Source organism: Megalops cyprinoides, chromosome 15 (assembly GCF_013368585.1).
Source record: "Megalops cyprinoides isolate fMegCyp1 chromosome 15, fMegCyp1.pri, whole genome shotgun sequence".
Lineage (NCBI taxonomy): Eukaryota > Metazoa > Chordata > Actinopteri > Elopiformes > Megalopidae > Megalops > Megalops cyprinoides.
In genome coordinates, this window is record NC_050597.1 from 13279957 (window position 1) to 13306407 (window position 26451).

General features: G+C 43.1%; 1 protein-coding gene across 4 annotated transcripts in view; it reads left to right on the forward strand.

Annotated features, from left to right (window-relative positions):
- Positions 1-24565, forward strand: part of klc1b (kinesin light chain 1b) — a 40292-nt gene extending 15727 nt beyond the window's left edge. For 2 of the 4 annotated variants that reach the window (XM_036546115.1, XM_036546114.1), the window contains exons 3-17: positions 277-507; positions 2154-2232; positions 2774-3002; positions 3589-3676; positions 4303-4404; positions 5869-6042; positions 6945-7044; positions 9023-9075; positions 9238-9305; positions 9779-9887; positions 10369-10377; positions 10742-10882; positions 21998-22122; positions 23179-23236; positions 23737-24565. In XM_036546115.1, coding sequence (XP_036402008.1) covers positions 277-507; positions 2154-2232; positions 2774-3002; positions 3589-3676; positions 4303-4404; positions 5869-6042; positions 6945-7044; positions 9023-9075; positions 9238-9305; positions 9779-9887; positions 10369-10377; positions 10742-10882; positions 21998-22122; positions 23179-23236; positions 23737-23811 — 1641 coding nt within the window. In that variant the 3' untranslated portion in view covers positions 23812-24565. Of the gene's footprint in view, positions 1-276; positions 508-2153; positions 2233-2773; positions 3003-3588; positions 3677-4302; positions 4405-5868; positions 6043-6944; positions 7045-9022; positions 9076-9237; positions 9306-9778; positions 9888-10368; positions 10378-10741; positions 10883-16627; positions 19457-21997; positions 22123-23178; positions 23237-23736 lie in introns of those variants that run through there. The other 2 variants (XM_036546116.1, XM_036546117.1) reach the window with 2 other exon arrangements.
- Positions 24566-26451: the final 1886 nt, after the last annotated feature.

A 26451-nucleotide genomic window follows, 5' to 3' on the forward strand; every position in this document is an offset into this window, starting at 1 on the left:
AATCACCTGATACCAAACCATGCCATTATATGACAGATAAGGTTTCCTAAGGATATGCTGTTTTATTTGTATAAAAATTGTTGTGTTCTATCACGGGTTATTTTTGATCCACAACGAATATAGTGTGAGGAAGTTCCTCTGGAAAATGGCGCAAGGCTCATGAATCACTCTGACCACAGGACAGATTTCCTGTCTTCTCGATCCATCGCGTGAGTCATCGGCCGTGTGACCGCAGCCGGGGGCAGTCAGTCAGTCACTTTGCTTGTGTGTGTCCAGGTGATGATGGCCCTGTCCAACCACCTGAACGCGGTGGAGTCGGAGAAGCAGAAGCTGCGGGCGCAGGTGCGCCGGCTGTGCCAAGAGAACCAGTGGCTGCGGGACGAGCTGGCCAACACGCAGCAGAAGCTGCAGAAGAGCGAGCAGAGCGTGGCCCAGCTGGAGGAGGAGAAGAAGCACCTGGAGTTCATGAACCAGCTCAAGAAGTACGACGAGGACGTGTCCCCCTCGGTGAGAGCCCTTCGCCTCCGTCTGTAGACCAGGAAGTCAGTGGAAGCTGTAGAGCACCATGTGTCATTTTGTAGTCAATTTTAAGCGCCCTGCGCCTTCTTTCCATTTTTTGCCATTTATATTAACATGTCAAGCCGTGGGAGTCCACTAATTTTCAAATAGTCAAATTTGTGATTCCAGCCAGTTGAGGAGATTTTCTGCCTAGATGTATCAGATTTCCCTGAATTCCTCACATACCCTTTGTTTCCCTTTGCCCGATTCTGATTGGCTGATTGGCTTGGGCTGCCAAGCTTATTAAAAATTATGAATTGGTTTGTCGAGCACTTCATTTCCAGCGTGCACATTTAAACTGATTAATGAGTGGTTAATAAGAAGCAAAGCCCTCTTTCTTAGGCTTTTCATTAGCAATTAATAAAGATGTTAACATGTCTCATACATAAAACATGTAATATTTAATTAATGTGATTAATATCAGTAATCCACTATTGAGGGAGTGAGCACTTTAGGCACTGCAAATTCAGACCTGTAAATGGTTAGGAAAATGTGCTTAGATATATAAAAAAGAAGCTCATCTGCATAAAAGCCAGTAAAAAAAATCTGTGTTAGTATGAACATTGCAATTTGAGAAGGCAGAAGAAGCAGAGAGTGGAGCAGTGAAAAGGACCTGTAGTGATGAGTGATGATGCTCTCCTGCCTTTACTGGAAATGAGGGCCCGTGCCCTTTTACAGTAATGTAGGAAGTGACATATGAGGGCCTTATTGATCGTGAGCACGGCAAGAATCCCCCACTGATTTCCACCGGCCTTCCCATTACTCACCCCAGCTGCTGTTATGAGGATCAAGAATTATTCACTTAAAGGCTACTGAGCTCAGAAGAAATCCAGTAAGACCAAATCCTCCTGCATCAGTCTCCCGCCTCAGCCCACAGATTTTTCCATTTTCAGGTCTTAACACATCTCTGCAAAGAGAATGTTAATGCATACGGCCACATAACAGCTCCAAGAGATGCTTCAGAGCAAACCACCTTTGAAAACCTCATCCATATCAGACTGGTGTGACGTGTGCTTCAGTGTAGCCCATGCTCTGTAAAGGTTTGCTATTAAATAAAAATGTCAGGTCTCTGCTGTTTTAAATGTAATATAGGTTCAGAAGGTCTGAGCTGGAAAGGTGACGCAGAACCTCAATAGCCAGCCTGTCAATCAGGCTTTTAAAGTGTAAAATGTGTTAGCATTGATGTGTGGCTTGGACAGCAGCTCGGTGCTTTTAGATTTTGGCATGGATTACATTGATTGGCATTTTTCTTTAGCCTTATACAGTATTTCAGTCTGTCAAACGAGCACAGAGAGCATCGTTAGGACCACACCTTAAGACAGCTGCATAAGAACGCCACTGCACTCTAATATGTCCTACTGTATTTTTCCTTCTTGTTCTTTATTGCTTCTGTAAATCGTAACACTGCAGCTAAGAAAGGAGAGCACCACACACACATTTCAGAATACAGGCAGCATATATACAGTGGCCTACTTAATTTGACTCTCAGTATGGCCATCTGGTGCCAGGGTTCATCTCTGTGGGTTATGTGCCTCTTATGGCTCACAGTGTATTTCCAGAGGCCACTGGTTTTGATGTGTACTGTATTGTTGCAGGAGGAGAAAGATGGGGAACCGCCCAAAGACACTCTAGATGATTTATTCCCCAATGACGAGGAGGAGCATGGCCAAGGAAGTAAGCCAATCTGTGGGACCGCGTATTCGTTCTTTTGTAGCAAAACTTCTTCAGCATATGTATGCCTTTGGGTCTGCCCATGACTTATTAATACCAACTTGAAGTTGATGCGGGTTAAGGCATTCAGAGTTGAAGTTCATGACTAAGCTCTTTTTTTGTGCACAAAGCGCTTTTGGGCATCTGTCGTGGAACACATCTGAAAGTCTTGTCACAGCACTTTATCTAATAATGAGAAGCAGGGCATTTGGAGGTGACTGTTTTTCTCTTTTTCTCTCTCCCCCTCCTTCTCTCTTTCCTCATCTCCCCTCCACCTGTCTTTCCTCTCTCCCCCTCCCTCTCTCTTCCTTCTTTCTCCCTTCCTCCATTTCTCCCCTGCCTCTCTCCCTCTTCTCCCTCTCTTCGCTCTGTCCATCTCTCCCCTTTCACTCCCTCCCTCCCTCTCTCTCCCTCTATCTCTCCCCTTTTTCTCCGTTCCTTCTTGTCTCTTCCCTCTCCCCCCTTCCCTCTCCCCCCTCTCCCCCCTCTCCCTTACCCCCTGCAGTGCAGCACCAGCACAACAGCGCAGCGGTGGCTGCAGCCCAGCAGGGTGGGTATGAGATCCCGGCCCGGCTGCGCACCCTCCACAACCTGGTGATCCAGTACGCGTCCCAGGGCCGCTACGAGGTGGCCGTGCCGCTCTGCAAGCAGGCCCTGGAGGACCTGGAGAAGACCTCCGGCCACGATCACCCCGACGTGGCCACCATGCTCAACATCCTCGCTCTGGTCTACAGGTGCGTCTACCTGCCACTGATACTTATGTCCAACTTGAAACCTGGGGATTGATTCACTGATTGTTGTATGTGAATCAGGTGATGTGGAGTTATGTTAAGCTGTCAGTGAATCTGGACAGAGTCTGCTTACTGTTGATATGAGAACACTACGGTCTTATCTGAGGCAGTGTGCTGAAATGCCCTTCACCCGTGCAATATTTTCCATATTTCTTTACACACTAACCCATTTAAAATACAGGATTTATAGTGTATGTGTGCGGGATGGGGGCAATGTTCACAAGGCATAAACTTAAAAATTACTCGGCCTCTTTTCATAGTGTGAGAAAACAAATGCCTGAAGTCCCCACTCAATAGCAGTTATGAGAACATGTAGATGAATGTAGCACATACGTGCTAGCATTGGTCTGTGCCTTAAATGAAATTTATAAAGCAGGATTTAAGTATTTATCAGCCATTGTTGACTAGGGAGTGTAGATCTTTGGCATCTTACTGTGGTGCATTATTGAATAAGACCCCCAGGTTCAGAGAGTGGTGCTTGTGTATCTGTATGCATATGAACATCAGCCGTTGTCTGTCTTGTGTTCAGGGATCAGAACAAATACAAGGAGGCTGCCCATCTGCTGAACGATGCTCTGTCCATCCGAGAGAAAACTCTGGGCAAAGACCACCCAGCGGTAAGCAGCAGTGCCCCACAGAGAGGAGGCACTGCATCACGCATCAAATATGAGGGGAAAATGGCAGCAGCACGTCACAGCAGTTTTATTTTGTATTCTTTACTAATTTACTCGTTTGAGTTTATTCCAACCGTGACATATTGATGTTTTCACTGATTTTATTGGTTTGAACATTAGTCAGCATAGGCACAGAACGTCTTACAATCTTTTTTGTAGAAGTAATTAAATGCTTGTTTTTTTCTGAAAGGATCGTATGGGTACAATTACTTTGTTGTTTTTGTTATTTTTTTGCAAAAGATAAACCCTTTAGCGGAGTCTACCATGCAGTCCTGGGAGTTGAAGCGACAGGCACATTAAAAGAAGGGCTGTTAGAGGCGATAAACAAACTGCAGAGCCTCTGAGCTGCCCGGCTGTGGGCTATGCAGTCTAATTAAACCTGATGCATGATGCGTCTGTCAGTCTAACCTCTGTGGGGTTGTGTGTCTGTGTTTGTCGCTGAAACCTCTGCAGGGCTGTGTTTCTCAATAACCTCTAGGGCTGTGTCACAGTAACCTCTGTTGGGCTGTGTGCTGTATTTGTCTCAGTAACTTCTATAGGACCGACCGCTATATTTATCTTTATTCCAGGTTGCTGCCACACTGAACAACTTGGCTGTGCTGTATGGGAAGAGGGGAAAGTACAAGGAGGCAGAGCCACTGTGCAAGAGAGCCCTGGAGATCAGAGAAAAGGTAGGCCATGCGGACGTCTCCCTGCAGGGTCAGAGAACAGAAAGGTCACGGCCCGTCTCTGCCTGTTTTTCCACCCACCTTTCCCAGCTGAGCACGTGACTCAGTATAGCTGTGTGCACTCCAGCTAATGGGGGTCTTGCATGCTGCTGAAATTCTGCTGACCCTGCAGTATCTTAGGTGTTGGACCAGGCTACACAGAATGTTTGTGAATAAATGGAAAAGGTTCCTTGTTAGCTTGCATTGGATGAAAAAATCCTGATGCATGTGTATTTCTTTATCCCTGTTTCAGAGAGTCTGCTGAAAGTATTGCATCCAATGATGCATACAGTGATTATGTGGGGATGTGTACTGCAGGGAGCTGAATGTTTGCCTTCCAGCATGAATAAATGGACACGTGAAAAGGGCTGCAATACTTACCAAGGACTGAGCAGTAATAAAGTTGTTTTATGGTTATGGTGTTTTAGACATGTTCCTGATCTGCATAAACTGGGGCAAAACTGTTATATAGTGAATTAGCCTACACACTGGCAGCCATAGAAACCTACCTTTGGTATAGCTGACCTACAGCTGTGGCAAGTCAGTGAAAAAATGGCTATTAATATCCCATGAATGGCATCTATGTATCCATGATCAGCTACACACGTGCATTGTGGCTTGCCAGTAATTTAAAGAATCACAGTATTAGAAAGTTTTTTTTCGAGTGGTGTGAACTATAGTAATTGTGGTAAAATTCTAATTATGCTCTTCTGAAGGTTCCATCCAGAGCATGTGTCAAAAGGAATTAAGAAAAGCAATTGGAAACTTATGAAAATGGATAAGTCCTGTCTCCTGCAAATGGAGAGGATAATTGGGATGCTCAGTGGACCAGAACAGAAGGGAATATAAACATGACTGGCCTGTGCCTTAGAATCCAGTTCATCTCTGCTTGGCATTGATTATAGCTTTGTAAGATCAGGTCAGGTTTTTAGCAAAGTGTGGAAATTGTATGCACAAATCAAAGCTATTCACTACTGAAAGCTCAAAGAAAGGTGGTGGAAGAGATCAAACAAACACAGATCATTTGTGCTCCTCCTCACTGAATAGGTTTTAAGGAATGTCACATTACCAGGCAGCCCAAGGTTACTGTAGAAGAAGCGTCTATATGAAATATGCCAGCAATCAAAAGCTGCAGGCATTGCCCTGCCAGAAATTTTGCATTGCAGTGGGTGTCCCATCCTGAAGAGTGAAGAAAAGATTACCTCATAGGAAGGGAGGAGGGTGGAGAGCTGCAGCGACCCTTTCTGCTACCTGAAACAGAGATGCTGCTACAGATGCTAGTCAACTGTGGAATGGATGTGGGGAAAACGGTGTATTTAACTCAGTTCATATTTAACTGTGTGGGCACTGACTTCCTGAATTGTCTTCACTGAGAGAAGGTGATGAGCAGTCGATGAGAGCACAGCCTTTGGTGGTTGTCCCTTCCAGGTTCTGGGTAAGGACCATCCTGACGTTGCCAAGCAGTTGAACAACCTGGCGCTATTGTGCCAGAACCAGGGCAAGTATGAGGAGGTGGAGTACTACTACTGCCGTGCCCTGGAGATCTACGAGTGCAGGCTGGGGCCTGACGACCCCAACGTGGCCAAGACCAAGAACAACCTGGTGAGAGAGGGCGCCAGCGTAGTTATCTCCACATGCAGTACTGAGCATGTGTGTTACATGCAAAGTGTCCCTGTTTCTCTCAGCAAGAAGGGTGGATATTAACATGGCCCCCCACCTGTCCCGTCTACAGGTGCATTTCATTTGAATCTAACTCATCTCTGTTTGCAATCGGGAAGGGTTTAGCTTATAGCTCTAGCCAACTAAAACCACACCCTGGGTTATTCTAATCATAAGTAACTGAGGATGAAAGGGGGGGTAAGGGAGCATTGCATAATTTCACATCGTTAGCAGTTATGTCATTTTTCTTTCAGTCATAGGGTCAAGGTTGTGTTATTGTCCAAAGATTGATATTTATATGGGCCTGTATAGTGTGTTTGATGAAAATTCCAAAGCAAGGTTGACTGCCATTGATTTTTATTTAGAAGCCTAGAACATGCCCTGAAAGGCATCATTTTGAATAGATGTATGGTCACTTTTAGTGCTCTGAAAAGTGGGTTATCTGATATTTTCACTTAATTTCTCAATATGAAGAATGTTGTCTGCCCTCATTTAAATTGACAGTGACCTTCTTACAACAGGACATTTGTAGGAAAATAGTTTCTCTACTTATCTACAGTTCAGTGCTGTGTGTGTGGGTACAACAAGCTTGGTATATACACACTGACAGGCTTAGTAATAGTGGTGTTTACTTGAAAAAAGGTATGACACACATATATTTCTTTCCCAGCATATGATTGAGGGGTTCTATTCAGCCTAAACACAAGGTTATGTGTTATTGTTCCTGAGTACAGTGTGCTAGAAAAATGTATGTCTCTAACCCCTACACTGTGCCAGGCTGAAGGTATGATCGAATAGACCTGTCCAGATTGAACATTATTACATTTTTTTTCTCTTGTCTGCAGGCTTCTTGCTTCCTGAAACAGGGGAAGTACAAAGAGGCAGAGATTCTGTACAAGGAGATTCTAACCCGCGCCCACGAGAAGGAGTTTGGATCTGTGGATGGTAAGACTTAAACACTTGGGTGCATACTTGACCTAAGGGAGGATTCTGTATCATTGACTCCTTCATTGATACCTGCACTTGAGTGATTGTACTATGCTCTCTTGGTCCTAAGTATTTCACTTAAATCAGGGGTGGTCCATAATGCCAGCCATGTTGTGTGCATTGTTGAGGCACACAAAATGGTGTCACTAATACAATGTTGATCCAGGGCTGCAGATCTTGGCCAGAGCTGGTCAGAAGCTGAATGTTGATTCTTCGATTTAGCTGGTGGTGGTGGGAAAAGTTGCATTTTGGTTGTGGTGTAAAGAAAACAGCCATGTCTGCCTCCAGTAACCTCTGGTGTTTAGTCTTTCTCAAGAAGATTAACCTTTCCTTTTAAACCAGCAAGCAGGACTACAGGTGGACGCAGGAGTAAAAAATGGACAATATTCTAAGAAGCCACAGGCAGAATTTGAAGAGCTGAGAGAGTGACCAAATCGAGAGGTTGCAGCAACCAAGTCTGAAGAAATAAAACATTTTTCCCATGTAAATGAAACGAGACCAGTCTGCTTTGATTCATTTGAAAATGCATTCATTTTTCTCCCATGGTGAAACCCACTCCTTAAACCTAATGCCTCATGGTATCTACTGTACATTATAACAGTTGAGACTAAGAAGCAGACGGTTGTGAGAGTAATATTCCACTGTGCTTCTGTGCAGAGTGGATGAAAGCAGTGTTAGAAACAAGCTGCCATTACTCTCATGTAAGAAACTGTCTTTGGAGGGTGTGGTTTGGTTGGAGGAATGGAATGTTGTTCTCCATGTCTTTTAATTAGTCTGCAGGTCTGCACCTGTTCTGCGGAAGTGTTTGACACTAAGCCTTTCTCTTTAGCTGCAAGGCAAAACTAGGGTGGGCACTTCAATCTATCACCCTATTATTTTAATATAAATGAAGTGTATTTTGCCTTCATTCATCATCCGCAGTGTTTACATACATTTACATTTTCGTTTACACAAGTTCAGAATTTATTGATTATGTTATGTATCGGTTATGATATATCCTTGTATCCTGGGCTTGTAGCTGTATTCTTTCTATTTGATTTTTTTTCTGGGTTGGCTTTCTGGAAGTTTTTGTTTAATTTGCTTTAATTTTTATCAAACAGCTTTTCCAATTTCATCACAAAGTAAGGAAATGTATATAAGATGCAAATAACACAATCATTGGACTAAGTCTCATGTATTTTTCCTAAATAAAGAGATACACAAGACCCTTGGCTATAATTACTAAAAATGATGTAACATTTCGGGCCAGACTTGAAGAAGTGTTTTATGAGTATTTTTCATGTATGTGAGTGTCTTTTTACACTGTTATACAAAGAATATGGGCCTTAATCTGTTTTATTTAATTTTTTCGTTTTTGATTTTGTGGTACAATATGTTCAGTTTTATTCACCATTAAAAGCCAAGTATCACCTCACTCGCCCTTTTCTCTTTCTCATGCAATTCCCAGCTGTGTTTCAGTGTTAAAGCTTTATGCATTTATGCTTACCTTTATGGATTGTTATTTAACGATGTCAGATATGGGTTTTAGCTTAACCCATATGTTTGTGTTGATTTTGGCCTATAGCTTTTGCAGTCTGTACTTTCTGGATAAATATTTCAAAGATCAGTTTCATCTGATGGAAGATGAAACCAATATCATTTCAACATCAATCCACCTTAAGTGAAAAGGGGGGAATTTCACAGCAATTTTTATGAGAAGTGTAATTTTTAAAGTGTCATTTTTCTTTCTTTTGTCTAATACAACATGAACAAAGAAGACACAAAGAAATTGTATGTGTCCAAATCCTTTCAATAATTTGGCATGAACATGACAACTTAGAAGAAACCGAGGGGAGACTTCTGCAATGCTGATAAAGTCCTGGTGTATTTTTGGAAGTTTTTGGCCTGCCCATGTACTTCTTGTGGTACAGTACCTCTGTCTTGTTTTTGTTTGCAGCTGAAAACAAGCCTATCTGGATGCACGCGGAGGAGAGGGAGGAAATGAGCAAAGTAAGTGCTGCCGCTGCTCCCCTTAAGCAGCCTGCTGCATCTCCCGGTGCTGAAACCTGCATGCGTGTGGAGTGATGTCATGGCTCTGTGACACCTGGAATTTGCTGGTTTCGCTCAGATAACCCCTGTTCACCCGCCCTTCCTCCTCTGATTTACTTCCAGGGCAAGCACAGAGACAACACGCCCTATGGAGAGTATGGCGGCTGGTACAAGGCCTGTAAAGTCAACAGGTGAGACGGCAGCTCAGCAATGAGGCCAAGTACAAAGACACACCGGAGTGTATGAGTCAGTTGTTCGACCGATGCAGTTAAGATAAAACGAGCCCTACTTGTTTCTGTGAAGATCTGAGGAAGCATTTACATGTGCGGTGCGCTGGATGGGTTTATGGGGTAAATCCCTGTTCTCTAGCAAGTTCTTTGTATCTTCTGCTGGTGTACATACCATTTTCATTGGTTGACAGATTAAGGGGTGCAAGTCAGTTAGGATGAAGGGGGAAAAAAGACTGCATGTCGTAAGAAATTACAGCAAGGATTGATACACTGCTAGATGTCTGTGGTATCCTGTTCATATTAACTTAATTTTGTGTGGTGCAGTGAAATTGTGAAACCAGTCCCACAGAGGAAGGTCAGATAATTGAGAGAACAGCTTTCCCTTCCTTTGCAGACTAGCTCACATGCATGTGTGTGTCTCTGTTTCCCTGCAGCCCCACTGTTAACACCACCCTGCGGAACCTAGGAGCCCTGTACCGCCGCCAGGGTAAGATGGAGGCAGCAGAGACCCTGGAGGAGTGTGCCATGAGGTCCCGCAAACAAGTAAGTGCCCCGTTCTCTCGCAGATACACACATGCTCACGCACCCTCTCATACTCTCACTCACGAGCATCCTCACTCGCTCACTTACATACTCAGTCTAACCTGGTCACACACACTTATTACCCTAACACTCACTCTTCCATTCATATGGTTAATCACCTGACACACACACACATACACACAATAACAAATAACAAAGTGGACTATCCCATTTTTTGAACAACAGCAGAGCTGATGGCAGTAAACTACAATTAGTGTGGACCTTAAAATATGTCATTCCTTTCATTTTAAAGTGGAAGAATCGTGCCACATCTGTTTATTCCTCTGATCTGAGTTCTGAATTCTAGTAGCTCCATTTTAGTTACCACAGCGGTGGTGTTATACCAGAGTATGTTGGTGAAGATTTACTTCAACATGCTGCTTGCATGAAGGCTCTTGATCTCATGTTGCTTTTCTCTCTCTCTCACTTGCTTGGGATCCAGAGCACCACAGTAAGTTGTTTCATTCACACAGGTAGCGCTGTTATCCTTAGAGCTACAGTCAGTAGTAACCCTTCCTACCATTGCTGCCATTGTCATTGCTCTGCCTTCCATCTGGAGGATGGACGGCTGGTTCCATTGCCTTGATGCTTCTTAGAAGTGACTGTGTTAAGGGAAACATGCTGCTTTATGACCCACCTCCCTGCTCTCTCTATGTATGTGCAGTTGTGCTAGTTTGAACACCTATAAAGAGCTTTTGAACGCTTTTGTGGTGCTGGTGATGCTCACTGTATATGTGCGTGCGTGTGTGTCTGTGCGTCCATGTGTGTGTGTGTGTGTGTGTGTGTGTATGTGTGCGCGCGCGCCTGTGCCTCAGGGCATCGACCCCATCAACCAGACGCGGGTGGTGGAGATCCTGAAGGACGGGGAGGCGGAGCGCAGGAGGAGCAGCAGTGTGAAGTATGAGAGCGGCTCGGAGGCCGGGGAGGAAGTGAGTATGGGCGTCGAGTGGAACGGGGTGAGTACAATTCCACTTCACTTCCAGTGCCCCTTACAGCGGGCTGGGGGAGGGACCGTGCAGCCCGCACACTCCTGAGCTGGTGGACTGGGGCAGGTCTCCTGCGTGTCACTGCTCAGCCGTTTCACACGTGCTCTCCTTGGATAGATACGTTACATTACGTTATTATCATTTAGCAGACGCTTTTATCCAGAGCAATTTACATAGCTTACAGTTTGGAATGTTATCCATTTATACTGCTGGATATTTACTGAGGCAGTTAAGTACTTTGCCCAAAGGTACACCAGCAGTGACTCGGTGGGGAATTGAACCAGCAACCTTGTCGTTACCTTTTGGCCCTGCTCCTTACCACTGTGCTACACAGCTGCCCCGTAGATGTACCATAGGTAACACATCATAGGCAAGACCTCACCAAGTGCCACACTGGACGAGGTTTTGAGTGGGCTGTGGCATTACACTACATTCATTTGCTTTAAATAAAGACGTTGCTGTCTTTTTTCGCCTTGAGAACAGCATGTAGATTACGGAAATGAGGTGGCCCGAGCCAGTGTGATGCGGTGTGAGTGACAGACACAGAGTGTTTCACAGAGTTTCACAGAGTGCCCAGTCCACCTGTCCCGCTGTATGAGTGCTGCACTGTCCTCTCTGAGCTGCAGCTGCAAATATATTGGAAAGTTCAGAGCTGATTGAATGTCCTGGCATTCTCTGTTGGTATTTATTTTATTGCTTGTTGTAGCTGCTTGCTTTTTTTGTTAAATAATTCTGTAATATTGCTTGTGGAGCCAGACAGTTGTATTAGATGTTGCTGACATGCTGTCAAGAGGAAAAAAAAATACAGTTTGCTACAGTCTTATAGGTGGGCATCTTGGAAACCCTCTCAGACCCCTGAAAAGTTATTACTTCACAGAGCTTAAATGTGTATTTAAACATGCAGTTCTGTTGGTTTATAGTACACCAGTATGTTGGGCAAACCATTGGACGCATTACTTTTCAGTAATCTAAAAACCTTTCAGAAGAATAATCTCTGTATAGTCTCTCTTCCACACAAACATTCAGGCACATTCTTTTAGAGACATTTCTTTCAGCCTTCAGTCTTGGAGCAGGCACATTTTATTCAGCACTTTACTATCTATATTAATAAACTGTGCTTTTTTCTGTGCTGAAATTGTGCCTGCCTTGGATACAGTGCCTATGATGTCATCTGCAGCTCAGCAGGAGCTGAAAGCCTCAGAAGCACGGCATCTCTCACCTGCAGTGAGGTGCATCTGGGGCTCCTGCTGCTGTGTAGAGTTAAGCCCTGCTTCCCTTTTAACTGCATGGGTAAGCAGGCTTTACAGCGTGAGGTCAGCCCCACAGCTCCAACATGCAGGGGTACTGAGCTGTGATTCAGGGCCACGGTTGAATTCTGCCACAGACCCCAAAGAAGGGTCACCATCTTTCCCAAGATGCCCAGCTTGAGCACGTAGGCCACCCAACCCCCACACCCCCCTGCTTCCCAGAAGCATGTGCTGCCTCACTGTGACTTATTTATATGCTGCTTGCTCAGTTCTGGTCTGAGTGCCATGGTTTCTTTTTAACTTATGCACTACATCACCCATTAACCTTCACTGCAGATGCTGCCTGTTTTGACTTCAGTGTCGAATGCGGTATTGTTTAGCTGATGCTCACTGAATGGACTGAATGTCATTTAGGTGAATACCAGACTCTGAACCCAGTGCTTGATTAGAGAATGCACTTGCTTATGAACAAAATTTAATTATTGTGGTTGTGCAGCCTATAACAGTGATGGGAATCAGTATATTATTTTTAGTTAAGCCCTAGTAATCCTGTAATACTTTCTGAATCTCTGATAATTGCATGTTAATGCAGTCTCCTCCCTATATATTGGATATTGGATGCATATTGGATAATTGAATCTCTTTTAGTGCATAGCATGCATCTGATCCTGTTAAGTCCACTGACTTTACTTACTCCTGTTTTGCCCATACTGTTGTGAGTGCATTATGTCACAACATTTCAAAGCATATGCATTAGTGTGGAGTTTATTAAATGAATGTAGCCATTTTTAAGACCCCAACCTTGTGTGTTTAAAAGCCTCTTAAAATGAGATTTTAGACTCATGACTTTTGGTTGTGTTTTTTCTCCTAATTATTGTTCTCATGGAAGGTTTGAATGTAACAATTGAGTTATGCAGACTCTGCAAATCACCCACCAGTGGTAGGGTAAAAAAAATAACTGGACATCCACATTGCAGTTAAATGTTAATCATGATGCTTGTGAGTGCAAAAAAATCAATCATTAATCAAGTGCTTTCATTCTTAAAATAATCCTTCTTCCTTTATTTCTTAAAGAAAACTGTGCAGTCACAGTATAGACTCCGATGGTCCAAACAGATACAAATCATTGCATAGTTACTCAGAGGCATAGTTACTTAAACACCCCTGGCTGTCCTTGTTTGAAGGACATTTGCATTGTGCATTTTCTCCAGTGTGCGCTCAAGGTTGTCTGATGTAGTTTCACTTTGTAGATGTCAGTGTAAGTATGGGGTGTGTTGACAAGATAAAGACGGAAGTGTCAGTCAGTATAAATGGCATTGTTCGTCTTTCAGAGTAAGCATCTTTCTCTCTGAAGCAATCATAATGTGGCTGCTACGCTAAGATAAGGAGCACTTTCGTGTTTTAGTTTGACTGTAGTGAGAGATTTGAAATTCAGTGTTTTGTGGAAGGAGCAGATCATTGACTCAAATGAAATGAGGAGGATTTGACGCTGCAGTAAAGTTAAAGTTCCTGTCCACAGTGTACAGTATTTTGACTATGCGGAATTTATTTGAACCTATATGGCTCTTTTAAGGTCAAAGTGATCAATTCTACTTATCTTACATTAGTTATCTTATATTTTGGGTTTCTTTTTTTCACCTAATGACCTACTATTCAAATGTTTGACATATGAATACTATTTGCATTATGCTACGTATAATTTTGCTGTGGGTGATAGGATTACTGAATCGCCTCTCTTGTAGACGCTCTGATGATCCCCCACTGCAAATCATAGACTAAAACCTTGGCTCTGTGTGCTTCTCTTTTTACCGGGTCAGTACTGCCGCTGAGCTGGATTGTAATGTACCACTGAGTTTTGATTCAGTCATTTTCTCAGGCGTGTTGTGTCTGTGTTTTCTGTCAGCGTGAAAGGCCCTGGCCTACATGCCCAGTTAGATAAGAGTTTACAGATAAAAATGGAAATAGATAGTAAACAGTCACCCAGCTCGGCACATATGTGTTGCCACTGCACAGCACCACTACATGTCATCTTTTGGCCTACTACTCTGTTCTCCTCTTAGTTGCTGGGTTTGACTTTCCTTCAGTGCAAGGCTGCAGTCTCATTTCCTGTGCAGCTAAAGAAAAATTGTGATAAGAGTTTCAGACTTCTGCCTTCTGTTTGGTACATGTGTCATGTTGAATCGGCCAATAGGCCCTGCCTCAACAGTTCTGACATTTCTGTCTGTTCGTGATAAGATGATATCGGTGCAGTCAACCATACGTTACACCCATATCTCAGGTAGCCATGGTGATATACATACGTCCAGTTCTAAAATCAAGGCCTTCTGCCACCATCAGTCATGACTTACTGCATCATAATGCATTTCCTTAGCATGCATGACCCTTACCTACAGTAACTCACCCGTTTATACAGGAGTGTGTTTACACAAGCAACCATGTACGTGGGCACAACAGCTGTTCTCCACATGGGAATCAAACCTACAAACCTTAGGTTAGAGTTCCAGCACTCAAAGCACGTGCACTGCACTGCATTGTGTCCATATGGTACCCTCATTCCGGGCGTCTTGCTGTTTGACACACAGACTGCAGTGAGAGAGAAGTACAAGCTGTTATTGGTGGTAATGGAGAAAAGGTCATTGTTTGACTGTGATAGGGTTCAGCTGGTGGTTTTGTGCAGTACTGTGTATGCTGCAGTTCTGTAGAACTGCTTCAGCTGACTGTGACTTGTGTCTAGTAACCCTACTGACTGATTAACACTCCCACCTAAAACCCCTTGTCCATCTTGTATTACCTGAATCTTCGCTGCAACACACTAATTGATGTATTGTTTTAAAGTAGATAAGCCAAAAATGCAGAGTAGCACTGCTCATTTTTAATAGTTTATCATTTATGAAGCTCAGCACTATTTTCCATGCACTATACTCTGCTTTTGTTCCTGGTCTGATTAAAACGGTCCAGTCACCGCTGAAGTTGTTGAGGTGAAGGACTTGAGGTGGGGGAAGGTTTGGAGGCAGGGATAGAATTTTCAGTGTAAAACATCAAACGTGGACCAAAGAAAATCTTTACCGCTGTGGAGAATCAAGAACTACTGTTGGCTACCAGACCAGGTGGCTCGATCAGAGGCTTAGAGCCTTGTTACATCAGCATCACAGTAAAGAGCTTTTGAACCAAGCTAGGTTGTCAGCTGCCATCCACGAATGTTTTGTAGAGTTTTGAGAAACGCTTGCAGTTTCTGTGCCAGTTCAGTTGCATGGATTGTGTGTGTAATGTGTGTGCCTTTGAAAGTCTAATATGCATGTCTTTGCTGTCCTGTATTTTTTCATTTTTCTGTGTTTGTGCTACTAACCTACTGTGATGATTACTCTTTGTGTCGCCATGACAGCCAATCAGCAAATCAAATTTCCTCTTCCCCTTATGTGGATTGTACTCACTCCAAGTACTTTCTGCCCTTGACAACAGATCCAAGATCAGTTTACCCACTCCTGATCATAGCCTCAACAAGTTAGTGTGCAACTTTGATTCTGATCCAGGATCAGGTGTTAAGGGCATAAAGTTCCTACACCATTGTACTCTCCCCTTATGTGCTGTCCCTGACCCTAGCTGAAAGCTGTTGGGTGTGGGCCTAGCGGTATACACAGGCTATAGGAGAGGGGACTTGAACACTGCCTCTTTATTTGATTTACTTATTTGCTGCCTGGGGGAGAGAAATGTGAGCCATTTCCCGTGTAAAAGTAATATGACATTAGTAAGCGGTCATTAACAGTCTTTATACAATGCTTATTCTTTAGCAGATTCCCCTTTATAAATCATAGCATATAATTTTCAAAATGAAAAATACAAGCATGTTTTTTGTACGTATATGTATACATAGATATTTAAGAATATACATTACCTCTGTTAACTAAGTAGATGCGTTCCATAATGCTTTTGTGTTTTCATAAATTTTGTTACTAGAGATAAAAATAGCATAAAACAGGAATTCATTTCTAGAACCTCAGAAAAGAGAAGTAACCAGAGTTAAAGAAATTTGTAAAATGTGCCTTAAACATTAAATGCACATTTATTTCACAAACATATGCTGAACAGTCATGAATTAAAATGTATTAATATTCACATTTCACTTAGAGCTTTTTTGGATGTTCCCCCTGTGCAGCAAATAAAATGTCAATCAAATGTAAATAAGATGTCAATCAAGAAGGCTCCTAAAATCAACTGTTGACAGACACTGTTTATCACATGAGATCAGATATTGTAGGTGGGTTTTGTAATTTTCTGCCCTCTTTGCTAGGATCAACATTGGTAATAGAAATAATCCAAAAGGTCATTCATCCCAGCCCTACGAAAATCACTAGGTTTTCATTAATTGCCCTTTTAAAAGCAGGCCTACTCTGAGACCTCATGTGTTAAACAGTGCCTTAACCTTCTGTGTGGTTTTGTCTCTTTTTTTGTCTCTTTCTCTCTGTATTAGGCTTAAGCCATCGAGATTTCCCTCCACCCCTCTCTCCCTCCCCTACAAAATAGCAAATCAAAAAGGATGTCTTTGCCGTTCCTTCTGGCTTTTTTTCCTCCAAAAAGAAACCTTCCTCTACCATTCCTGGTGTCTTCAGCAAGACCGTTCCTCATTGCTACTGGAGACTCTAACAGAGAACCATTGGGATGTGTGTTCTCTCCTCTTTCACTGCTGTGCTGTCTCTCACCCCGTGTCACTCACCCTCTCTCTCTCTCTCCCTCTCTCTCCGCCTTTTCTGTCACTTCAGCTGTATGAAGCGTTGTATATATTTCTCAGTGTGTGTGGTGTTGAAAGGCTTAAGACTGGGCAGGGCGTGGGGGTGGGGAGTGGAGCACCAGGGTTAAGACAGCGCTGAGATGGTATCTTCCTGGACCCGCTGCTTCATCTGCCTCCTCTTCCTACCAGGCTGTGCCCCCGTGACACTAAGACCTATGGTTGCAGTAGACCTGTGGCAACTTCCAAAATGACTTTACTGACCTTAAGGATTATGGTGTAATTCGTCATCCATGGTCTTTCATTCATTAATCATTGTATGGGTAACCAACTTTGAAGGTCACAATCACTTTCACTGCATGTAGCTGGTGTGGATATATCAAGGAAATGACTTTGAGTTGTAAATAAAATCTTGGGTGCCTGCTATCAATATTTTTTAAAAAATAATTTTTAGTATAGATTTGCTGTTTTTTGTTTTTTTTTTTAATTTGCGTCCTTTAGAAATGATATGCCATGACATGTCATTGGATACATTTACAAAGTCAGAACACTGACTAAGCAATTTAAAAAGTGTGTGCCCTACCACACTTTCACATAAGGGTCAGTGACACAAATCTACACTCACACCCATCTTTCCCTTCATATACTGCAAGTTTTTTTTTTTTTTTGAGGACGCACTGTCGGCTTGAATATTGTTTCCTCTGGATTTTTACATTTGTTTCTTACTTAGTGTTTCTTTTATATTTTATTTGATCGAGACTTCATTTTTGTAGTACCTTTCATTTTTCTTACATTTTTCAAAACCAAATAATGTGCCCTTATAATGATAAATGTGCCCAGGTTTTCACTTGAAATTGGATTAATATATGTAGGTGAAACTCTGCGCATGTGTGTGTGTGTGCCCATGCGCGTGCTTGTGTGTGTGTACGCACGTGCATGTGTCATTGGGGGGAAAAAAGGCAATAGTCGTGTTCATGTAAAAAGAATAGATAAACACCACATTAAACACAGACTAATTGACATGTTTCGAGGATTTTCAGTCTGAGCTGTTGTGTTCAAGTGTCACACCCAAGGCCTTCTGACTGTGCTTTCTGTATTAAAACAGCCCCTGAGCCACAAACAATCGTCCCTTTGGTTGGACTTCACTCCTTTTGGTTAGCTTTTAACCTTCATGTTTACCAGGTACATCACAGCCATTAAAAAGGGAACATGTGACTTGAGGGTGTAACCTACAACAACCAGGGATTACAGTCTCCAGACAGGTCTCTCTGAAGAACTTGTACTCACAAATGTCTTCAAAATGAGATTTTTAATGTTAGGTAGTGGGGTATGGTTAGGACTAAATAGGGTTTGTCCTGCAGAAAATTGCCTTTAACAGATATGAGGTGGACTCCTTGTCAAAAAATTGAATTGCGGTTGTCACAGATTGGATGGCCATGAAATAGTGAAATGGGCAGTAAGATTTGAAATACTCAACATTCAACACGCTTCCAATTGTTAACACTGACTTCAAAGTATCACCTTGAATTTATATAGTTTAATGTGGCTGAACATGTGCCTCTAGTTGGCTTTACTTTGGGCTCTCTCAAACAGTAAAAGAACAATATATTTATTCTTGGTCATCATTTTTAAGTGTTAAATGAACTGAATGTAACCATGTTTAAATAATATGCTTAAGAATATGTATCATTATGGGTTTAAGTGTAAGCCGTTTTTTTTTAGGTTATTGGATTATTGTGTCCAATGATATAGTATTGGATTACAACACTAAAAAGGAGGGTGTGGAAGCTCTGGGGAACCTGCAGTTCTTTTAGCCAGATGCAGGTACGTGTAGTCAAATGCCAATTATTTATTGAACTAGCTATTATTATTATCATACTGTAAACTTCATTTTCATTAGAGTAAAGAAATGACAAACTGTAGGCACGATGTTAGTTCAGTGGTAGCACTCCATATATTTGCTGTTTGGCATTGTGGTGAATGTTGATATGACACTGTTGATGTTCTTAAATAAAGACTTTCATTGGTGAAGCTCACGGCTGCTTTCTTAAAGATGTACCATTATAATGTTAAGTTATTTAAATACTCAACCACTGGATTGCTTTATGATTGCTTCTTGACAAAAAAATGAAGAAGAAAAGTTTTTATTCTTTCTCAGCCGTAGTCCTGGAAGAAAGCTTAAGAATTCTGTCTAAAATCTCGGATGATTTAGCTTGCTTCAGTCAGCTAAAGCATGTCCCAAGTGCGGACTGAACCCCACATCCCATGTTTGATCAGCTCTGCTGCACATCGGCCGACAATGACCAGAGGGCGACAAATTGGCTTTGTTCACCAAATTGGCTTTGTTCCGCTTGGGGGTGGGAATGGGTATGTGGGCAGATCTCCTTTGTCTGTCTGCTACAGCACCTTCTACTGGATAGTAAGGCTCCTGCACGCAGTTTTGGAATTAGTCAAAGAATTAGTGAAATATCAAACTGACCCACATGGTTATCCCTAGTATCATTTCTATCAGAGGTAAGTTCGTGTACCGTGTCTTTCTGAGCCTGTCTCAGTTTCCCTCTCTGTTGCCATGGCAGTGTCACTGCAGGCAGAATTGCTCAGCACATTGCTTTTGCCATTCTGATGTTTGTGGGGGTATCATTTTATTGCCTAGATTGTATTAAATTGTATTTCAGTTTGTAGAAAATTCATCTTTTAACTTTTTTCTTGTATCACATTGATGGTTGTTGAAATCAGTGTGCGTTAGTCCTTGAACTGACTCATTGCAGTCTTTTCAACCAGTTGTTATGCAAGGAAGAGATGAATGAAGGCTGTTTGACATCAATTAATTTAATCAGTCTGAGCTGGATCTGGATGGAGCTGAATGTATGAGAAGATGCCATTGTCCATTGCTCCTGAGCCATTCATAGTGGCCTTGAGCCCCTGTAGTGTTCTGTGCCGATGAAACTGAATGAAGTGTATGTTTTGCTTGCAATATACGGTACTTACGAAGGTTTGTGTGTGTTGTGTGTTTTGATGTCAGTAGTAATAAGAGCTTTTTAAACGGCTTTATTGAAATTCCCATTTTTTAAAGTATGAACCAGTTTTTGTTTACCCATGGATTTCACTGATTGATTTCATTCATCTGTTGGGCTGACTAATTTCTGACTTAAAGTTACTAAATGTCTTATGTGATGACTTGAGAGAATCATATTGAGCTGTGACATCTTACAATATTCAAATTGTTAGTGCCGATGTTCTGTTATGACTAGATATTCAGCCGCTGACTCCCATCTGTCCTTCATCGTGCAGGTTTTGGTTGGTAACGGGAGTTTCTGCTGCTGTTTTGTGTTTGGTTGTTTACAATGGGATGTTCCATTTTTTTCCTAGTCCCATCAATTATCAGTCAGCAAGTTAGCAAAGCAGAAAGCGTATGGCTTCAGCAGTGGCAAAGACATTATTTTAATGTGGAACACGCTGAACTGTCTGTTTCATATCTCACAGATCTCTGGTGTTACTCAGGACTCTTCACTAGATTTTGTCATAGAGACTGTTGCCATAGTACCTAGCTGGAGAACTTGTTGCTTCATGGAGACCAATTACAAATGAGACTTCTGACTGGCTGTCATGTATTAGAACATAAGAATACACCAGCTGTAAAAGACCACACACCATATTCCCGTTCAGTTGTCTAATACTGTATTTGCCATTTAGCAGTTGTTTGATCTCATCTGTTTATTTACAAAATATTTTTATGATGAAATCTGAGCAAGGACATGTTGAGGCTGGGGAGCACTGCAGTTGTGTCCCTAAGGTCATTGTTATAATTACTGGTATCTTGAGAGCACACCTTACATCATGTCCATTGCATTTCATCACTGTCAACGACAGCTGATGTTTTCAGTGGTCTGATGTGCCCCCTGCTGGACATATTGGTGCACTGCAGTGCTGATGGTAAAAGCAAGCACTGGAAGCCAGATATCTGGGATAAAGGTTGTAGGCTGTAAATCTTACTGTGGTGCTGAGTGTTCTAACAGCAGCCATGCAAATGAGAAAATTGCTGTACAAAACAAACTATCCATGTGTGGAGGAGCTGGACATACATTAAAAACCATCAACTTGAAGTTCACTTATTTCCACAAGATGTGAAGTGTAGCTGGCTAGAAAAAAAATCTGAAGAAATGGGCAGTAGACTGCTTTTTCTGCTCTGAGCTTTGACAAAGACATGCCAGCAGGTAGCTAAATCAGTTATGTGTTAAATGGTATTTTGTGAAATCTACTGTATGTTCAAACTGTGCCAGTTATGTTAAGTGAGGGCAACATGGTGTCATGGCTACACTATAGGCTTATTACCCTTCGTTACTAATATGACAAGGAAGACAAACATTACATTATTTCTATGTGATGCAAACTTAATTTATCCAGGATGACTTGCATAGCTTTTATTTTTACATATCATACTTTTCAGCAGCTGGATATTTAGCAGGGAATCAAATCTGCAAATCTGCTTTTATGTTACAGCTACCGTTCACACGGCTCTCCACACTGAACTCGTGCAGCTGAAATGAAAGCGCGTAACAGAGAGAGTAGATAAATACAGGCAGCAGCAGTGGCAACAGACTGTATAGAGACACTGCATCACCCACCTGCCACGCGCTAGTCCAGCCTGTCTAACATATAACTGGTGACAACTGTGCACTTAACTGAGGGGAACATTGTCTCTTACCCACTTGCCCCTGTAATGAGAAATGCCCTGTGATTAAGTATGTTACATTCCTACTTTACTTTTTTTTTATAATGCACTAAAAATCACCCCTTAGTAAAGAGGTGTTGTCCATTATATTCGTTATGTATATTTCTATAGCACTGCTTGCCAATTGCCAGGATAGGAACACATTACTCATGCATTACCCCACCCAAAGTCAGCTGAGCTGTGCTGATCCTGGTAGGGCACATAATAAACATTGCCACTGCTGGCTTTAGCGCTTGGTTTTTGGACCTTCGTTAATCAGCTGTTGCTTTTGAGCGCTCAGCTTGTACACATACATTATCTCAGTTTAATGCATGGAGGTCAGCAGCAGGCTGGTTGCGTGCGGTCACTGGGAGCAGGGCGCTGACCCGCGGCTGTGTCTGCAGGACGGCAGCGGGGCCCTACGCCGCAGCGGCTCCCTGGGGAAGCTGCGGGACGTCCTGCGCCGCAGCAGCGAGATGCTGGTGAAGAAGCTGCAGGGCAACGTGCCCCCGGAGCCCCGCAGCACCAGGTGGGAGCAGGAGTCTGGGGTACCAGACACCTTACCTCAGTGTGGAGTCTGGTATACAAAACACCTCCCAAGCAGTGTTATTTAACCTCATATAGAGCCTGGAATGCCAAACACTTCACCAGCAACATTACTTTACCCTCATATAGAGCCTGGGTTACCAGCAGCATTACTATACCCTTATACAGAGCCTTAGATATCAGACACCACAGCATACCAACAGCAGCACTGTTATACCCTTACATAGAGCCTTCCCAGTAACATTGGTATACCAGTCTCCATATTAGGGTATAGTAAACACCTCACCAGCGGTATTTTCTATACCCATATATGGAGCCTTCTATACACCAAACACCACCTCAGTAGTATTACTATACCCTCATATGGAATCTGGTATACCAAACACCTTCCTAGTAACATTACTATACCATAATATGGAGACGGTATACTAAACACCTCGTCAGCGGTATTACTATACCCTCATATGCAGCCTGGGATACCTCCCATCAAACAGCACACCAGCAGCATTATGCTCTGCTCTGCTCTATTTACTGACTGCTCAAGTGCTTTTCCACATCTGAACAGCCACCGTTGGTGTTTTGCAGCTTGTCCTTTTCAGGAAATGAATACATATGAATTCATACACTTATGAATACATTTATATGAACACTAAACCACAGTCTGCTGTTCTTAAGCAGGTCTTTACAATCTAATCAAGAAAACATCAACAAACCCCTGCGTCATTCAGTGACTAATAGACAGGTGGCATTGGCTGAAATAACCAACCTCCAACCTAATTACACCACAATTTTTCCATTCCAATCCTCACTTTACACACTACCTTAAAGTTACTCTAATGCTTTTGATGACATTAAGATATTTTTTCTTAGCAAGCCTCTTAGCTGATAGCAGAGCAGGTACAACTAAAGCATCCCATCTTTGCTCTTCATGTCTTTGTTTTCGTGGTTCAGATCACCACTCTCATCAGGAAGGATCTAAGGATTTGTTTCTCCTCAATTAATTGAAATTGATCAGTACGGCTTTGTTTTTGTTCCCCAGCATGAAGAGAGCAGCCTCTCTTAACTACTTGAATAAGACCAGCGATGAATCTTTCCAGGTAAGACAGCCCCTAGTGGCCGGCTTTGAAAGTGTAATCGGAAACACAGCCTGGATTTTCAACCTGGGCCTTGTTCTGAAACATAGGTTCAGACGTTTATACATTCAGTGCAGGGGGAATTTTTTTTGTTTTGTTTCTTACAATTACAAGTGTTACAGTTTCTTACTGAAACATCACTACCCCCGAATTTATCTCTGTGGGGTCACCCTGCTCCTCTGTCTCTGGTAAAAAGGGCAGGTCAAACATTTGATGGCAGTATAATCTCTACATTGGTGAATGTAAGCATTTTGCTCTCTATATCCTTTTACAATGAGACTGACATAAGCAGAAACGGCTGTAATCAAAGCAGACAGGGGGCTGGCTGTGCTGGAGCAGGTCATGCGCTTGGGTCATGACTGTGGAGCAAAGAGGCCAGTCAGTGTTTATCCCTTGAGGGGGGGACTGTCTCACTTCCCAGGCTGTCGATGACCCTCCCTGTCTGCCCCCTCTTCCCTCTGCAGGGTCCTGGTGGAGGGAGTCTGAGGGAGACCCGCGGCCTGAGTTCCAGCACGGTAGACCTGTACAGCGGGAACTGAGCATGCTCAGTTTAACCCGCACCCTCAGCCCCGCCCCTTACCCCCTGCCCCAGCGACATCATCCAGTGCGCTCCCACTTTTCTTTTTACCTCCAGCTCAGCTCACAGAGCCACTGCCCCGAGATACACCCCCATACACCCCAGCATCGTCAGCATCACATCTCAGCCGCTGATTCCTCGTGCTTCAGTCTCTCTGCCGCTGCTCTCTGAGCGCACAGTGGAAGTGGGGTATGTCCTCTGCTGAACTGCATGGGGCTGCGCGGGCAGTGGACTGTGGTGAAACGCTCTCTCAGCCAGTCAGGACGGAGCTGCAGGAGAGGCGAGCGGTGCAGGAACGTGGCCCTCGGACGGCTCATTTGTGTGGCATTCACAGATGGCCTGTTCATGCACAGGAAAGGGCCCATCCCTGCAGCCACAAGGACACTTTGGGGACAGCAGACCAAGCAGGGGTCACGTGGATGACTGTAGGGACTGGCGATCCTAACATAACTGCTCTCCTCACACATGTAGATGTGCATGCTTTTTCTGGCAGGGTGTTTACATTGTAATTGATTCAGCACCACATCTTGATGTAATTTCACTAAGTTGCAGTGATTTGCCCTTCGCTTCCTACCCAAACTGTGGTTGTACATTTCTCAACATTGAGAACAGCTTTACCGTTTAGCTGGGCTGTCTGGGCTTTTGCTGTGTTGTGTTGCTTCTGATAAGAGTTTTATCACACAGTAGAATAGCCTCTCCTGTGCCATCTCAACACTTGTTTTAACATTTTTGCTACTTCCTTTGCCTTTTATCTCCTTGTTTTAACGATGATACAAACAGTATTAGATATAATTTATTCAATGGATTGCATGTTTGTGATTAGGAAACGCAATGTTCTTTTTCTCCCATGAGAATATGCTGAGAATAAGCTTTGTGATTTGCAACCATTTTCAGTAGTTTCCTTGCCCAGATGTACCTGCTCCAGATCACTCTTCTTAGAGACGAAGTACAGTACTGGCATACAGCTTCGGGGGTGTGATGTCACGTTTCAGTGGTTCTCTGCAGACAGATATGTAAATGTTATCAAATCTGAATATTTCTCCTCCTTAGCACAGCATGCCAATGATCTGTGGCCTGTCATTTTGAAGCACAGGTGTTGCCGGTCTGAGGTGAAAACAGCCTTGTGTGTTTTGCTGTTGCTGGGTTTTTCACACTCAGGGTCTCTACTCCTATGACTCATAAAGCAGAAGGACAGACATTCTAGGGAAATCTGTGCTCCACTCACCTCCAGGAACCAAATAGAAGCTTCATTTTCATGATATCCAAATTAGACTCAGAAACAGTTCAATATTTTTTTAATGGACAGGAAAAAAATTGTACATGATTAATATGATGTACGAAAGCCAAAGGCATAGTCAGATTTACTGTTGATTACGCGTTACATGCCTCCATCAACACTTTTGGAGTGTTACAGTTCCCAGTCTTTCTAGTATGTTCAGCTGTTAGAGCATGGCAGTGTGGTGTCGTGGTCAGGGAACTGGCGTGTGACCTCAAGGTTGCAGGTTCAATTCCCAGGTGGACTGCTGATGTTGTACCGAGGTACTGGAACCTGAATGGCCTCACATGTGTATACGCATGAAATGTACAATGTAAGTTATGCAAGTGGCCCAGGAATTTTAAGCAAATGAGATTAATGTTGTTGAGATTTTCTCCGCTGTGCTGAACCTCCTTCCACGGCCCTACTTTTGTGCTCAAGGAAGCTTCCGTGTTCCCACCCAAAGAACAGAAGAAGAGATGCCAAATATCCGGACAGATCAGGGAGGGGGCCCACTGCTGTCACACGCTGGTGTTACAGAGGTGCTTCTAGTAGTGGGAGCACAAGGATGTGGGCCCTGTGTCCTAGCCCTGTGTCACATGATCATCTCTCTGACATACAAAGGAGGAATGTAGCATAGTAATCCACTGTTACACACAAACACACACACATACATACGGACACAGACACACACAGTTTAAACTGTTGCATACCTAAAACTGGAACCATGAATGTAGAAATGTACAGCTTGCTATGTTTGAATGTTATTTTTGCACAGCTCTAACAAGGTAAAACAAATGGAGGAGAGGACACAGAACTGCATTCTCTTTTTAATCATGTTTTTATTGTACCTCTGAGAACGGTGCAGATGTGAGCTTTGAATGTCAATGTGCCAGTGCCTCTCCCTATTGCCACTGAAATGTGCTGCCGTTCTGTGATGGCTCCTAGGTGTCTGATGCCCATTGTCTGATAAATCAAATTTCCGTTGATTGTTCCTTCCAATCGAATAATTTTGAGTTCAGTGCAAGTTCTTTCATGTTCATAGGAAGCGTTAATCAAGGAGGAAACTGGATAGGGCCAGTGTTTATGTTCAGTATCGATGGGCAAACAGAGCCATTGTTTTCCAGTTTGAACTCTCTGCTCCTCAGGTGTTGGGTACAGTAACCATGGTGGCCATCCAAGTGATTGCATTCTATCAGTGTGTTTTACTTTGTCCAGTTTTGATCTCCTCTGTGGTACAGGGAAAAAAAAACCTTGGTAAGATTGTTTACCCTCAATAAATGATGAATTTCCAGTCTCCTGACCTGCACATTGTCTCTCTGTGTGGTGTTAATACAGTGGAGTGGA